The following is a 17863-nucleotide window of genomic DNA, read 5'->3' as shown; positions in this document are numbered from 1 at the left end:
TAATAGTCATATTTTTTGCCTTACTAAAGTAGGGCAAAAAAACTAAAGTAACTAGGATCACGTATGTTAATATTTATGTTAATTTGACATAAGGAGGATAAATTAAATGTTTTTTCAAGGCTGATTCTGATTTTTCAATTCGACAAACGTTAAGTGTGATCAAATTAATTTTATTAAAACCAAATATTATTCTCCACCAGTGTCACATACCTGGCAGCACAGACATGGCTTTGACATACTATTTATAAAATCACATTTAATCAGTGAAAAGTGAAGAGCTGGGATATTTTAAACACAACAAATACACATGTTACAGCGTTTTGGTGACTTACTTTCAGAAAGGTGTGTGGGTTGTGCTGGAGAACCTTACAATCAGTAGTATTTCTAATTTCCTGGCTACCATCTACTGGAGGCTTTACAGCGCATTCGTCATTTGACCTTTCTATTGACAAATAATTACTCATCTAAACAATAATCCACATTGTCCTCTCAGATTATTTTTTATTTTTTTACATCCATTTGCAGCTGGCAGAGGGCACAGGCCTCTCGTTATGCGCTGATGTTGACTCGCAGCGGGAGGGTCTCGGTCGCGGGTCCCTGCCCACGGATCTGCATCCTGATCCTGCTGCCACGTCAGGAGTGCCTACGTCGGTGGGTGCAACCTGATTGACGGGCCGCTCGACCAATCAGACGGCGCCATGGAAGAAGGCGGTTGGCTCTCATTCAGTGAAATGAGAGTGGGCGAAGCTCAACCGACAGCCGTTCCCAGCAGCTTCACCAGTAGCTGTAACTGGAAACTAAACTGTAGACATGTGTGGTGAGTACGGGCGTTTATACGTTTATATTGTTCAGATTATTCCTCATTTATCGGAACTGAGCTCATTAAATTAAAATGTGAAACACTGCTAGCGTCGTTAGCTCAGGCTAAAGGTGCAGTTGAAATTAGCTCGAGGTGGCTAGCTTAAAATGAGCGAACATGATTATTATTTTTTTTTTTTTCCGCCGGTGCTGTTGGTGCTGTTAGCTGTCTGAATGTAAAACAACCAGTGTTTTCGTCTTTACTGGTTACGCTTTCTGTGTGATATGAAGTTAAGAGTGACCAACAGCAACGCGACATCTGTAGCTAACGTTAACGTGACGTCCTGCTAACGACACACAGTTTTTACGTGGTTTGCGGTCACATTACGTACATCGCGTAACTTTCCATTTAAACCATTGTTTTGTTTGTTTGTTTGTTTTGTTGAGTCAATATTGCCATTGTGTCTTCCGTATACTGTCTGAAAATGAAAGAGTAGCAGTGCCCATTGAGGGGATGTAAGTTAACACGCTGTCTTCCGGGCAGTGGGGTTAAACTTTTATTGAGAAAGTACCTGGAAAATGTGGGGAATTGGGAAATGTAGTAGAGATGCTTTTTATCTGTCCATGTCTCGTATTGTCTGTCTTCTCACACACACTGACTGATAGCTGGCGCCTCTCTGTCTCCCATCACTGTCACCTACAATCTTGAGTTCAGACCAGATATGAAAGGATGCTAAAATAAATGCTTCACTGTTGATATCTACTGTCACAGATGTCTCTTTTCTGTCCACAAAGGTGTCAATTTGTTCTGGTTCATTTAATTTTTTAGTCTTGTTAAACACGTTTCTTCTGCAAAGGTGGGGCTATTTGCTCCTTGCTGCCCCTCTCGATCACCTGCTCTTCTGAATGGATGCTCTGTTGAACCAGGCAGCCCTCTGGCTCTACATTTACATTTATCTGTCAGTGTTTAGCTCTCTAACAGGGCTGTGTTTCATGCCTCCCCTCTGGCCAATTAAGGTGACGCCGCTGTCAGTGTGAGTTACTCGCTGGGTAAAAATTGGACTGGCTGTGGATGCCTTCATGATTATTGCTGAAATTTGCCAATTGGATGCTTATGTCTTGATTTATGTCGGCATAATATTGTACCGTAACAGCCTTCGGGTCAGTTTTCTATCTCAGTCTGATTTACAGTGGCAGTGTAAACATCGTAAAATTATATGTAGATTCTTGCCAAGATAGTTTGGAGTCATAGTTATGTATATAGTTAAGTATCCTGGACAGAAACCAAAACATCTTGAATGGGATTTCTTGTGTTACTTCTTTCCCCTTCCCACTCTAGGCAGAGATATCAGCTTGGAAAACACCACATGGTTAGATACACTTAATTGTCCCCAAACAGGTCGTACTGCAGAGACAAAAAACATCATCTGCTTTTCATTGTGCAGTAACCTCTCCGGTAAAACTGGCTTCTCAGGCTTTACCCACCATAGAGTTTTGACATGTAATCTTAAATAGTGCAGGCTGACGTCACTAAGTAAGGCTTGTCCTACTTAGAATCACATTACAGCATTCGTGGTTTCAGCAGCCATCTTGACATATTAACTCTCGTCTTTAGTGTAGAAACATTATCTCTATATCGACTACTGGTGGACTTTAACGAATCCAAGCTAATTTTTAATCAAAAGCTGAACAAAGTGATTAAAAAATATTGTGTGAAGAGTTTTGTCTGCTGTATAAAACCGATTATTTTCTGTGATTTTGCACACATTTGTCATGATATAAATTGTGCCTTTTAAAATATTCATATTTATTATTTTCAGCCATATCACCCAGCCCGAGTCATTTTTGTTTCTTAAATCCACATGCAATGGTACAAACTCACTTGGGCGATACTAGGGCTGTACAGCTGCAAATGGCATTAAGCACTGAGAGTCAGCTGGATGTACCAGTCTAGCGGACATTTCAATCAATCTGCGCTTGCAGCTGCATTTCTAAGCAGACACAGCACTAAATCACGACATTTTGTCCTTCTCCACAGGAATCTTTGCCTATCTCAACTATCATGTGCCAAGGACTCGCCGTGAGATCCTTGAGATCCTCCTCAAAGGCCTGCAACGTCTGGAGTATAGAGGCTACGACTCAGCTGGTGAGAGACATGGAAAAGGCTCATATCACCAAGACACACTCTATTTTATCAAGGCCTCTTTCCTTCAGTGTGTGCTTGCTCCATAATTATTCTGATAATGCAACCAAGTTGTTAATAATATTTACAGTGTGTCCAGTATAACGTTATTGCAGCTTAAAAATGTTTTTTATCAGTCAAACTTATTACTTACCTATTATTATGGTCACAGCAAGACTGATGTTCACTGTGGGTTATTGAACAGCCATTATCATGTTGGTGGCTTATAGTTACTGCACCACTGATGGAGCTAATTTACTTTATGCTATTTGCATTCCGCGCAGTTCTTTTGAGTTTTTTTCATGCGTTAGTTAAGTGTAGCAGCAGCTATATAACGATAAAATATATATATATATATATATATATATATATATATATAGTTGTAGTTATTAGACCAAAAAACATTGCATTAATTCTTACGATATTTCTTTTTCTTTCATCAGGTGTCGGTATTGATGCTGGCAATGGCAAAGACTGGGAGTCAAATGCCAAGTCTATCCAACTGATCAAGCAACGTGGAAAAGTGAAGGCTCTTGATGAGGAGATCCATAGTAAGCTGAGAGGAAGTTGTTCACATGACAAGAATCAGTCATGGAGCCTTGATTTGTCATCCTGTAAACTGTGCTACAGCTGGGATACTTAATATTATCTGTGTTTTGTTTGTCCGACCTTTTAGAACAGCAGGATATTGACCTGGATGTGGAGTTTGATGTTCACCTCGGCATTGCTCACACCCGCTGGGCCACCCACGGTGTACCAAGCCCGGTTAACAGCCATCCACATAGATCTGACAAGACAAATGGTCAGTTGTGTTTAAGGTGGAAGGTTAACTGGCCTCACATAGCTAAATATTTTATCTTGTATTCCACAACAGCTCAGTCATTCCTTTGATATATTAAAGGTTTTTTGTGATCATCTTTCTGCTATGCAGAGTTCATTGTCATTCACAATGGAATTATCACCAACTACAAAGACCTGAGGAAATTCTTGGTGAGCAAATATCTTTCATAAGCTATTCTAGATGCCTTTTCTTCACAGTGACAGGAGGCAGGACTAATTCTCTCTCTCCATCTCCACAGGAGAGCAAAGGCTATGAGTTTGAGTCAGAGACTGACACAGAGACCATCGCCAAGCTGGTGAAGTACATGTATGACAACCGGGAGAGTGATGACATCAATTTTGCCACACTGGTGGAACGGGTGACCCAGCAGCTGGTAAGGACCTGCTCGTGCACACAGCTGCACTTGGAAGTGATCAGCAGATGAAACAGCATGTCTGATGTGTTTGTTCTTTCACCTGTCAGGAGGGAGCTTTTGCCCTGGTCTTCAAGAGTGTCCACTATCCCGGAGAGGCAGTCGGCACAAGGTACACTCCCACTGATGCTGTCAGACTGAAGTTAGTTATTGCAGATTAAGGTGTTGATGGCTCATACAAATGTTCCTGTGCAGGAGGGGAAGTCCCCTGCTGATGGGAGTGAGAAGTGATCACAAGCTGTCCACAGATCATATTCCTGTGCTCTACCGGTCCTGTAAGTTCAAACTTCTGTTTTTAGTCTAATTTTTCCACATGTGATTGCATAAGTCAGACTGAGGCCTAGTTTCTCTTTGTTCTCAGCCGGTAAAGACAAGAAAGGCTGCAGTGCCCTACCCAGGGCTGACCAGGACACCTGCCTGTTCCCTGTGGACGAGAAAGCTGTGGAGTACTACTTTGCCTCTGATGCAAGGTAAGCAGATACCTGTATTTTTTCCATCTTTTTACAGTGTCCAAACATTCTTGCTCCCCAGTTCCATTCGTCTCTGTGGAGTGTAAATCAAATGTTTGATGTTTTTGGCCCATCCCTTTTATCACGACAGTGCTGTGATCGAGCACACAAACCGTGTGATCTTCCTGGAGGACGACGATGTCGCTGCCGTGATGGAAGGCCGGCTGTCCATCCACAGGATAAAGCGTAGGGCCGGAGACTATCCAGCCCGCGCCATCCAGACCCTGCAGATGGAACTACAGCAGATCATGAAGGGTGAGTGGAAGGTCGACCTTTGTTCTGTTCATTTTCTCCCCATCATTCATTTCCTCTGGCCGCACTGCCTTGTAATTTTGTCCTGAACCCTGTTATTATTGTGTAAGTCTTAATGAGAGACTGGCTGCTGAACTGGCTTTTAACATCCAGCCCTTAGGCCATCATTGTTATCATCCAGATAGTTACAACCCTGCTAGATCAGTTCCCCCCCCCGAAGCCACTGCCATTAAAATGACCCCTGAGTTGCAGAACTTTATAACCCTCACCTTCCCTCTTTGTTACTTTTATATGTAGTGCAGTCAGCTTGTAGTAGGACACTGAAACATTTGTCATTTTTAGTTTTGTACTTAGCACTTAAACAATTAAGTTAAGTAGGTTAAAGTGTACAGTTACATCAGATGAACGGTGTAGAAATTGTTGAGTGGACTTCCACAAATTAGAGGAATTGTTCTGTATTTTGGGAAGTGCTTAAAGATCCAGTGTGTAAAATTTAGGAGGATCTATTGGCAGAAATTGAATATAATCTTTTTTTCTTAGTGTATAATCACCTGAAAATAAGAATTGTGCTTTCATTAACTTGAAAAAGAACTGTTTTTATCTACTTGGGGAGAGGGTCCTCTACTGCATAAGCCACCATGTTGAACCACCATCCAGCCATGTTAGTTTCTCTGTCATGCTTGGTTGAGTCAAAGGGTTTGCATTGGTTGAAATCTGTAATCTTACTGCTAGATGCCTCTAAATCCTACACTGGTCCTTTTTAAATTATTTATTGTTGAGGGTTAGATGACAAAATAAATTCTCATGTCTCAAATCTCATACTACATGAGAAGTGAGGAAGAAAATGAGGAAGTTAGTTACTAGTTCCAGCCAAGAAATAGTCTTGCACATAACAGTAATAAAACAGTGAATTGTTGATTTTAGTCATTTCAGTTTCTGGTATTTGTGCTAAGCTAACAGGCAGTTGGCTTCATATTTACCCTGCAGACATGAACAAGGTGTCAATCTTATCTTGGCGTAAACGTAGCGAAACGCATGTATTTTTAAAAGTTAAACATAGTAGTGTGGATGTATTTTAACTCTTGTCAAGAAAGCGAATAAACATATTTCCCAAAATGTCAGACTACCCCTTAAGGGACTAGGGCTGCATTTCACCATTTCCATTATTGATTAATTGGCCAAATATGTTAGTGGAAAAAACAGGGAAAATCATCTATCCCAACTTCCCAGAGCCCAGTGTCTTTTTAAATTGCATGTTTTATCTGAGCCAAAAAAATATTACAAACAAGCAGCAAATCCTCTTTTCTGAGAAGCTACAACCAGCAAATGGTTATCAGGTTAGAAAATTGTTTGCATTAACCTGCTGCTATGTCATTAAGTTAGGTAACTTATTTAAAAAAGCAATAACTTTAATTCATTATAAGTCTGAATTGCTTTTATTTTGTTCTCCACTGACTCTTCCTCAGTTGTCCAGCAGAGGGCAGAGGTAAACTGACTTTGGCTGGTCTCTACATTCCTTTGTGGTCCTGTCATTACTCAGCCTCTCTCCTCCTTTCAATTTCTGGAGCCTTTCTGCTGAATAACCTAATTCGCATGACCCAAATTGTTGTCAGAGGGAGGCTGACAAAAGCTTGCATATTTCACTGTCACAGTTTATTATTGATGGAAAAACACTATCTCCTTGATGTCTCATGTTTGTTTTTCCTCCATGCAAGGGTTGACCTACCTTGTGGCTCTGAGTTAATAAAGCAACAAAAAGACCGTAACTCCCTACATTTCCAGGAAAGCCTAATTATGAGTAAAACGTTTTTAAGACTTTTCTTGCTCCTCCAGGAGGCTGTGGTTTGCATTTTCAGGTACTTAATGTGTGTCAACAAGACCCTTTTCAGAGGGCCTCATGTGGACTTACACTTTATAAAAAGTCCATCTCTGTGGTGTTTTTTTTTTTTTTTTAACTAGTGTTGGAAATGTTCCTCTTATTTCTGATCCTCCCACCTCAGGCAACTACAGCTCCTTCATGCAGAAGGAGATCTTTGAGCAGCCCGAGTCTGTGGTCAACACCATGAGGGGGAGAATCAACTTCGACAACAACACAGGTTAGAGTGAGGTCTGATTCGTTTTCTCAGTGGAAATACTCCCTGCATACTCCCTGAATGTCATAATAATCTTAGTTTCTACCCAAACTAAAATTGGTGGTGGTGGTGGTGGGGGGCTCATTGTGCTTGACTAGATTTGAAAATTCCCTGAAATGTTTTAAGACATATACACAAATAGTCTGCTAGGAACAATAAAGTGTGGCTGATATATATTTTTTTCCACAAAAAGTATATACTCCTATCTCCATTTAAAAATATTGTAATTTGTAGTTTATTTCTGATGTTTTCTTCTACTGTCTCCTAGTTCACTGTAAAGTCTATTCTCAGTGTATGTGCACTGGTGGCTTCAAATTTCTACATCACACTTGTATAAGCATAAGCACTTGCATACTGGACCAGGACTGACTGCCAAACTACTTATGATGTCACATATCATACACGTATGCCCCCCCCTTAAAATCAGATCAGAGAAACTTTCCACTTTCAGCAGATGAATGTGTTAACATCCTTCTAAGTGTCAAACTCAGCCCATACATCATTCTGCACAGTGAAGGTCAAAAATCCATCTGTAGGAACAAGAAGAAATCATTTTTGAGTGGAAGGGGACTTTAACTGAGCTACATTCATGTAAAAAAAGAAAAAGCAAAATATGTAAAACTAGAGAGTTTTGTTAAAACATTTTTTCGCAGCGCTCTCATGGGCTCTTTGTGGTCTTTTTTTAATGAGGTGGAAAATAACGGGGCAGAATGATGGATTAGCTGTTCGGTTTGCTTTTCAGTGATCCTGGGTGGACTGAAGGACCACATCAAAGAGATCCAGAGGTGTCGGCGACTTATCCTTATTGCCTGCGGCACCAGCTACCACGCCGGGGTGGCGGTGAGTAGCCACTAACCAAATGCCTTTTCTTTTTTGGTGTAGATGCACCTAATGGAAACATGTCTGCATTGCCATCCACACTGAATCCGTCAGACTAGTGTGAAATGTAATGTCTGTTTTGTGGACACAGGTGTGAGCTTTGTTTGCTGGCACCTTCTCTGCTCTGAGCCCGACTGGCTTGTTTTAACAGAATGATGCTGAGCAGTGCTCTGTTTCTTTTCCCAGACCCGCCAGGTCCTGGAGGAGCTGACCGAGCTGCCTGTCATGGTGGAGCTGGCCAGCGACTTTTTGGACAGGAACACTCCCGTATTCCGAGACGACGTCTGCTTCTTTATCAGCCAGTCAGGTAGGGAGGCCAGTGCCATTTGGACTTGAATGAGTGCACATTCCCCATTTGTCCTCCACTTTCCATCCCTGGGAGACACTCTGGTTCTTCCTAATTTATCTTCTCTGGTGCTCAGCTTAAGTCTTAGCAAATTGTTAAGTCATCAGGTTTGTGTATCTATACTGCTCTGCTGTAGTTTTCTGAATGTGTGTGGCTTTTTTTGGGTGGTGATTTATTTTTTGCAACATGTGAGATTTCTGTGGTGGTTTTACTATGACGCTGTTTCAAATCAGAGGCCTGTGTGGCGCAAAAACTATTTCCTAACAAACTAATAAATCAGCATAATTTTATTGTCAGAACTGTTAAATTGCACAAACTGTTATGTTTTTCCATTCCTGCCAATCCTCCAGGGGAGACTGCTGACAGCCTCATGGCCCTGCGCTACTGTAAAGAGAGAGGAGCTCTGACTGTTGGCATCACCAACACGGTGGGCAGCTCCATCTCAAGGGAGACCGACTGCGGAGTCCACATCAATGCCGGGCCTGAGATCGGAGTAGCCAGCACCAAGGTGAGTCTGGACTTGAAGCACCATAATGTTTTTACCACGTACCACATTTTTCACAAAGGGTCTCATGTGACTGAAATAGTACACATGTGAATGGTTTCTCTGTCAGGGGAAAAATACCTAGACTTTCTACATCTACAAACATGCCTTTTTTTCAGATGAAGGGTTAGGGCACACAAAATGCAATTAAACTTATTATCCTCCTCCCAGACTGTTGCTGTGTAATGCTCCTAATAATCCAGACTCTCTTTTAATTAGAACTCAAATAATAAGTTTATTTGATTTTAGTCAGTTACTTGTTTAAGTCAGTTTTTAATGTAAAAATGCCAAAAATTCAATTGAATATCTTTGGCTTTTGAACGGTTGGTCAGAGAAAAAAGCGCCTTTGAAGACATCACCATAGTTCTTAAAAATTGTGATGGACATTTTTAAAATATTCTATAGACATTTAATAGACTAAGACGCTAGGAAAATAATCGTTAGTTGCAGCCCTACTTTTAATTAACGTACATTTGCCAGTACTTTTGGACAAGACAGACCAGTTGGTAACAATTCAAATGGATGTAAACAGCCAGCAGAGATTTATATATTTATACTTTTGCCAGGTCCTGCTAACTGACCAAGCCCCACTGAACTCGGTCGAGGAAAAATTATTTGTATATTTATATTACATTTTTATGCGTTACCATGAGAATTGTCTTTTAATGTTTTATATCATATTTTGGTTGAACTGACCTTTTTTTTTTTTTTTTTTTTTTTTATATACTGAGCTTGAAGAAACTGTACATCAATTTGTTGCATCATCTCATAAATGAACTCGACGCCCACCGATACTGAATTAAACCCAGATGAAAACTCCATTGTGAGTCTGGCCCCGCCTATTGGAAGCTGACATTTTCCTCCAATCTGATCCCATGGGGAGATGAAGAAGCCTGATATTCTCATCTCAACTCATGTAAAGCTAGGATCCTTGGGTTTTTCTGTAACTTCTCCCCCAACTCCTTTTTGAAACCAAAAGGATTTGCCAGTTTGGACTCAGAGCAGAGCAGGGACGTGGTGGAGCCCCAGCTAGCGAGGAGGGAGCGGGAGAGAATGGAGCAGGTCCCTCCCTGGCCCGGCCCTTGGGCTTGGCTCAGCGACTCTTGCGCTGCTTCAAAGCCCCAGAGCACGCCTCAAAGACGCCATCATTTACTGCTTGGCTGGCTGGGCCACATCCCCACACCCAGCTCGACCAAATGCTGCACAACCTAGCTCATCAAATCACTGGAGAACATGTATTGCACCCAACTTCTAAATAACTTCAAATTCATCTACTTTCTCTGTTTCAGGCTAATTTGTGGCGGGAAAAAAAATAGGTTTTTCCAATTCGTCTGATCTTATTCAAGATTTATGGAAGTTGAGTTGAGACAAAATACTTTGATGCTATCAAAAGGCAAATCCTTCTGGCAGCTGACAGAGAATGGAAGAAGGCTGTCTTTAAGAATTACCTAAGAGTATCCATTGGGAATTTACAGGGTTCCAAAGTTTGTTTTCTAGTCTGTGTGTGAGAGAAATCCTTTCATGTTTCAGCTATATGTAAGCATGGTCATCTTTGCAGGCTAACAGTTGCCATGTTCTGCATGAAAAACCCTAAAAGGTTGGTGACATGAACACAGAAAAACACCACAGTTTACTATGTGGATTAAATACGTTTCCACATCTGACCCGACAGCACAGACTGTCAGAGTTCTGAGGGATTGTGGTTAGCGTGCTGTCGGGGGGGGGGGGGGGAGGAAACTGTGTAAAGGTTTTACAGTTATAATCTTGGCCCAAGACACTGGCATTTCTGAGTCTGGAGGGTCCCGTGAAATGACTTGGCTTCACCCTAGCACTGATTACATTTCCCAAATGGGCATGGAAGGCCTCCAAACGTGCTCGGAGATGAAGGAACTGAGAGGGGAGTGGGCGGTGATGACGGCAGGCATCGAGTCTCAGATGTGCTGGGGTTTTCAGCTGTGACATTTCCAGAGTGATCAGAGAGCGTGCTTTCTGAGGTGATGTTGTGTGTGTTTCCTAATGTCTTCCATGATGATCAGTGCTAGCTTGACTAAGCTCGTCTGCATGCATCCTTATTCTGTTTGACGAGTTCTAAAACCCACCTCTCATTTCTCATCTGGTGCAGATTATTAGCTGGAGTTCACTATCAAAACAGAGAGACAAGAGGCACAGACTCATAACCCTCCTGAAATAGAGGCTCAAGTCAGGATCTGGTTGCTGGTTGCAGCAAAACAGAAAAACTACATTACCTTTACTTACCAGGTCACAACAAGCAATATTGTGATGTTTTGTGACCGTTTCTACATTTATGCGTCATCGGACATCTCTTATAAATCAGTGGATAAGAAAAACGATCAAATGTGACAAGCCGCACCTCTGAATACAGTGCTAACATTAATAACACACAAACTTTGTCTTTCTGACTCTGTGCTCTTCAGGCCTACACCAGCCAGTTTGTGGCCCTGATCATGTTTGCACTCCTGATGTGCGATGACAGGATCTCCATGCAGCCCAGGCGCCGTGAGATAATCCAGGGCCTGAGAGTTCTTCCAGGTAAATCAAGCCACCAGTATTCTGGTTTAGCCAGAGAAATCCTAATAAGTGCAATTAAAATATATAGGGATGTAAAACCCGGTGTCAGAGCAAAGATCGAGTACACCTTAAGCCTGTTACATTTTTGTAGTTTGTTCAGACAATCCTCTTGAAAGAGGAAGCTAAAAAGTAAGAGAAAGAGGGAAGACTACAAAAGGCTGTAGGCCCTTGCATGCTTCTCTAGATCTAAAGCATATGATGGTATGTCCCTAATTGTAAATTAATGAGAAATGTCTGGCCACTCTGCCGCTCCCTGCCCAACATTGGTCTGAGTCCATGTGACAGCAGCAGCATCTTGACACAGTATTTTACTCTAGATTATGCTACTATTAAGTTGTTGCTCCCACTTTTCAAAAAAATCCTCAAATCATATTTTATTTTTTTTTTCTGTACCGTGTGTTAGATCTGATTAAGGAGGTCCTCAGTTTGGATGATGAGATCCAGAAGCTGGCGACAGAGTTGTACCAGCAGAAGAGTGTACTGATCATGGGCAGAGGCTATCATTATGCTACCTGCCTGGAAGGAGCACTGGTGAGCAATTACAACCATATTTTTAACCACCTGTTGACCTTCATCTGATGTGTGCGCTATGAAAACTGCTCTTACTTTATATATCAGCAATAGGCCATGTGTCTCTGGAGGGCTTTACAAAACTAATACTTTTTTTTTTATTTATTTATTTATTTTTTTTTAACTTACTCTGAAAAACTAAAAAGGGTGAATTTCTGCAGTGAGCTATATTATAGATAATTGTGTCTGACTATATTGCTCATTCCTCCTTTTGAACAATAAAGTACTAAGTAAATTTAAGTCTTAGTGACTTAACTAGTGTTACTACACTGAGGGCCTGAGATGTAAACCATAATGACTACAAGATAAACTTCTCAACCTGTGGGTGTTTTTAATCCTGTATAGAAAATCAAGGAAATCACGTACATGCATTCAGAGGGCATCCTGGCTGGAGAGCTGAAACACGGCCCACTGGCCCTGGTGGACAAACTCATGCCAGTCATCATGATCATCATGAGAGACCACACCTACACAAAATGCCAGAACGCCCTGCAGCAAGTTGTAGCCCGCCAGGTAAGACACACACATATATATATATACATACACACAGATAGACAGACAGACAGACAGACGTTTAATTGATACAAAGAGAGAGGATATCCTGGTGTCATACAAAATCTCTAAAATCCATCTGATTTTGGTTTAATATGGTTTTAATTGTATTGAGAATGCTGTATCAACTACAAAATGAAACCAACATAGAACCAACACCGATTTCCTTCACATCCTTTGTACTTTTTTGCCAGTATGGACATGAAATAGGTTTTTTCTTAAAGGTCTTAAAATTTTAAATTTAACCTGTTGAGACCTGTGGAAACTTGGTCAGTCTTGTTGTGATATTTATTCTCCCCCCCCCCCCAAACTTATCAGATTATTATTATTAGTGCGCTAACTATGAACCAGAACATCTGAAGTTCAAATCAGATCCCTGAACATTTGATGACCGCAGCACATTTTGCATGTTAGGTTCATTTTCATAGTCCTGTCTGTTCCACACCGCTGATCCTTCACCTCAATAAATTCAAGGGAGGGGCTGGGCAGCGTGACATCATCGCTGTTGTTAAGTGTAGTTAATCTGCAGCAGATGTGGGTTTAAGAGGTGTGAAAATCAACTGAGAAAGTGAGGGGGGGAAAAAAGCAGGTATTTTTCAGATTTAGCTTTTTGTGACTCGTATCCAGGTTTAGGATCACGCTGATGGATGATTTGCTTTGTTTGATTTACAGGGCCGCCCCATTGTGATCTGTGACAAAGACGATTATGAGACCATCAAGAACTCTAGCCGCAACATCAAAGTGCCTCGCTGTGTGGACTGCCTGCAGGGCGTCCTGAGCGTCATCCCGCTGCAGCTGCTGTCCTTCCACCTGGCTGTCCTCCGAGGTTACGACGTAAGTGCTGTGCCCTCAAGCTCGGCGGTAACTGACCGTTTTGCCAGATGAGATTTATTACCTCATCTGTCACTGAAGCAACAAAAGTACAGTAGAATATCTCACCATTTGCTTCCGCAGTCAACAATATGCCAGTGTTTACACTGGCTGTTCAATTTTGAAAATAGTGATAATAAGAGAATCTGAGTTGATATAGTGAAGTTGTGTTTTTGCACTAAGCTCTGTGTCTCTGACTATCTGACTGTGCATCCCTTGACTGCTGTGAAGACGCCAGTGCCAGAAGTAAACATTCAGTGTTTATATGTGGTAATCATAGTGTTTCTGACTCTCTTTATTTTGAGTGGAAGCATGTAAACTCCCTTATTTGAGAACAGTGTGGTGAAGGTGATGGTGAGGGTTACAGTTACATGTACACACCTCAATCTGTGCACAGATTCAGGCCGCAGACAAAGAACGATCACCATTATTAGTGTTATTGATTTTATTGTATCTTTCTTTATTTTTAGATTATTATTTAAACAGAATTTTAAACTCGCTGTTTTACCTTTGTTTACTTCCCTAGCTTTGCAAGATGTCAAAGAAATAAGCGTAACTCAAAGTACAGTGTGTAAATATAGCCACTGTTGATGCTGCTTCACTTCAGAGAGATGTCCTGACAGCACAGGCCGGTTAGCTCTTTTAAGTCCATAACTATTCACGGCCGAGCCAAATTGCGCTGCTGTTCTGACAGAGAAGCAAACATTTATGTGCACAGCCCGCCCACACTCATTTCTTTTTATTTAAAGTATGTCCAAGTATCTGAAGTCTGAGTGATGAGAAGCATTCTTACCGTGGCTTTGCTGCTGTATCACTGGCTCGTACATGAAAGTTCTTGTTATGATTTTGGTTAAATTGTTTTTGATAGGTTGTCTCTCGCATTAAGTTGAGCGCAGAAGCCCTGTAGTACTTTCTCCATTTTTATGGCTGTTTGCAGTAAATGACCTCTTCTGTTTGAATACAGGTGGACTGTCCAAGAAACCTGGCCAAGTCTGTGACAGTGGAGTGAACCGCACCATTCATCAGCTAACAACAAAAGCCTGGCAGACACACATTCAAACACACACAAAGACGGCGAGGGAGCGTCTGTATGCAGAAACCAAGAGAAGACAATGTCCCGTTTATGTGTCACGGCTCTTTTTAATGCAATCTTGTACTCAACAGTTGTGTATCTCACTGTTGCATATTATCTGTATCTCACTGTCTATTTTCTCAGAAACCTTTGGCATCATTGTCATATTGTTAGTAGTTTTAGTATTATTATTATTATTATTAGAGGAGTTGTTTTGGTGGCAAGGTCTGGGCTGGCACTGACATATCTTCAGTACTCTGGGTCTGTGAAGCTGTAGCGACTGACGTTGACCGTTTGGGTTCATTCACATTTGTGCTCAACTTGTGAGTAAGCCCTCCGTGTATATTTGTGCCGATTAGTCTCGCTGGGAGCTTCTCGGAGCTGACGTTAAAGCTGTTGACTGACAGAAGTTAGCTTTTATAGACCTTACTGGCTCTTTTTTTCTTCTGTGCAATGATTTGTAGTTTAGTTGGGATATTTTTCTTTGGCAGCTAATCATTTGAAGTGTCTTTACTCCACAGTTGAAGTAAATGACAGTCTTAAATCATTCCAAGCCACAGGTCAGCGCTTTATAATTGCAGCACACTGTGCCAAATTTGACTCAGATTCTCTCTTTGACTTTCCTCTGAGGACACAACTTACAGCAGGAGCAGCATCACTTGTAGATCACAGAAAAAAGCCTGTGAATACACTACTGTGTAAAAATATTCTTGAGTAGGTTACAAAAGCTTGTTACGGTATAGACCTATTGTTTTGGATTTCAAACTCTGGTCTCAATGAGAATATGCCTATGTTACCATACACTGTTTCTGCTTATTTGCTTCTAAAGCTATTTGTGCACAATTTTGTGTTCTTTTGTTAATATCTGTTGCCTCGTTGCTCAAAAGGGGGGGACCTTATTGCTGCTTTGAGGCCTCCAGTTATATTTACACTAGAAACTGAAGTAATTTATGTGAGATAGTTACTAACCTCAAGTAGAAGCTGTACCCAGTTGCCAGCCCGCGCCTGGCCACCACGACTTCTGCAATATTGGGACCATTTGAAGCAAAATAGTCTTTCTCTTGTTACATTTATTTTCTATTTCTTTAAAAAAAAAAAAAAAAATTTTATATTATTGAAGTCACTCTCTGAATTAAAATGTGAATGTTACTGTCATTTGAAATGTCCTGTCAAACCAAAAATCTCTACAATGGCTTTGGCAGTTGTAAACCAAAACATATTTTATATGTTCATCCTATATTGTTTTTGTAGCCAAACACGTACTGATGCTGGTAGATTCTGTGCTATGAACATTTTTTTTGAGGCCTAAAGAGGGTATATACAGTTTTATGGCAGTATGTCGGACTGTAGATGTTTATTTAGAACGTCAGATGCCAGCTGTGTGTATGAGATCCCAATTGTCTGCTCCAAAAGCCAAGGAAAGGGAGATGTTGTACACACCCAGTTGTGTAGTGAAGAAATAGGAGCTGCTTGTTTGTTTGTTTTTTAAATTCCATCACATATTTTAGGTTTAAAAGCTATTTATCTTGCTTTTGCAATCAAGCCTTAAGTCAATTTTTTGCATTTCTTTTCCTTAGGCAGTGAATGGGTTTAAAAACTGGACTTTGTTGTTACAGGTACTTTTGTTACCCACATGAGCAGATTTAGATTTTTTTTGGACTAGAGGCATTTACAAAGGAAGCTGCACTGAGTCCTTGTAACATCTGTTGGGTTACTGAGGGAGTGGGGGGGGCACTATTTATTAGTGGAACTGATGCAATAAAGTGTCAAGTACTTCCCTTTTTAAGTGTCAGAGCTCATTTGATGAAAAGGTGCAGTTCAGGGCCTACATGCTTGTTCCACACATTCTGACAATGATGCCAAATATTGTGCTTGATTAGATAAGTCAGCAAATATTTCACAATTATTTTATTAAAATATAATAAAAATCCAGTCATAGACTTACATTTGGAATGATATTAAAAGTTTACAAAACATTTTTTGGTTAGTTTCATGTTTTCTGTACATTATATACAAAGAGTTAAGTCACAGGAGGCATTCAGGGGCTGCTTATGAGTGACGAAAGATCCCAAATGATTCCGAGTACCTGTGAAGAGTAAACGGTCACGGTCTGCAAGGTGGACAGCAGTGATCTAATGCATCCACATACAGTCATAATGGTGGAAACACTGGGTCTGAAGTCACTGCACAGAGTCGACAGGGCTGATAATGCCACATGGGTGAGGGTCACACAAACAGACAGTGAACACCGGCAGAGAGCAGGCACAGCATGCAGCACCGGCTTCAACCACCTCGCAGTTCTCCCTCCTCCACAGCACACAGGACAGCAGCTGTTGTTTCTGGAGGTCTGTGATGAATGCCAGGTGGAGCAGCTCGAGTGTCCATGTGGGTCCAGCTCCTCTCGTGAGAAGAGCACACCTGCCAGTGCTATCCTGAGGAATGCATTCAGCCTCAGCATGGCTGAAAGGTAGAAAGCTAAACTGTTGGTGAAAGCAAGGGCAATTCTCAGAAGGATTTCATTGCACTGACTAACCACAACGATGGCTTCAAGGGCAGCTGCAGAGTTATTACAGAAGACAGCATAAGCTTTGTACAAAGGCTGTCTCCATTCTCCAACGGCAGTGGGTAGATTTTCTTTTAGAAAGAGCATCATCTGCAGCTTTTCAGGTAAACTCCTCTGTGCAGCAGCCAAGTCCTTCACCACTGTGTCCAAATCAACCACAGCTGCTTTATTGGGATTGAGTAACTATTAGCAGGTGCTGTCTCCACTGTGACCTTAATTGATTTGTTTTGCCAATTAAATCTTGAGCACTGTTGGGCAGTAACTTATTACTAGTAAAGATATTACAGTAATAATATTAAATTTCCACAGTAACTAGTAGTGTAACTTGTTACTAATACATTTCAGTAATAATATTAGTTACTCCTCCAAAAAATCATTAGTTGCAACCTTGCTTTTGTTGTCATGCTCTTCTGATTTGAAATCCAACAATGCAATCACAACCTTGGATTTTTTTTTGTAATTGTGGAGGAAACTAGTTTGGAAGATGGGAACGCTTCATGAGCTGGAAATACTCCATTACTTTGATTTTAACAAACAAAACTGGATTTTGTTTGTTGGAATTTTGGGGGAGGGACACAATCACCAATGTTATGGGGAGTAGCAGAAAAGTAATATGACTAGTAGTGTAATGTATTACTGTTGGCAGGGAGTAATAAGAAAAGTAATTATATTACTTTTAAAAGAATAATGAGTAATAAAATAAATTTTTTGAGTAAAAACAACACTGATTATGACCTATAGTGAAGTGATTC

The 17863-nt window shown here is 41.0% G+C and overlaps 1 protein-coding gene across 1 annotated transcript; it reads left to right on the top strand.

Moving 5' to 3' along the window:
• Positions 1 to 698: 698 nt before the first annotated feature.
• On the top strand, positions 699 to 16524 carry LOC127375547 (glutamine--fructose-6-phosphate aminotransferase [isomerizing] 1). The gene is made up of 19 exons (XM_051421496.1): positions 699 to 817; positions 2837 to 2944; positions 3424 to 3531; positions 3657 to 3782; positions 3912 to 3970; positions 4060 to 4194; positions 4284 to 4345; positions 4429 to 4508; positions 4595 to 4703; positions 4834 to 4997; positions 6995 to 7090; positions 7869 to 7966; positions 8192 to 8312; positions 8702 to 8859; positions 11331 to 11445; positions 11888 to 12015; positions 12400 to 12567; positions 13279 to 13440; positions 14441 to 16524. The coding sequence occupies exons 1-19, from the start codon at positions 811 to 813 to the stop codon at positions 14483 to 14485; spliced, it is 2049 nt and encodes a 682-aa protein (XP_051277456.1). The 5' UTR covers positions 699 to 810; the 3' UTR covers positions 14486 to 16524.
• Positions 16525 to 17863: the final 1339 nt, after the last annotated feature.

This window comes from Dicentrarchus labrax, unplaced genomic scaffold (genome assembly GCF_905237075.1).
Source record: "Dicentrarchus labrax unplaced genomic scaffold, dlabrax2021, whole genome shotgun sequence".
Taxonomy (NCBI): domain Eukaryota; kingdom Metazoa; phylum Chordata; class Actinopteri; family Moronidae; genus Dicentrarchus; species Dicentrarchus labrax.
The sequence above is the reverse complement of the archived record's forward strand: the minus strand, read 5'-3'. Positions and strand labels throughout refer to the sequence as shown.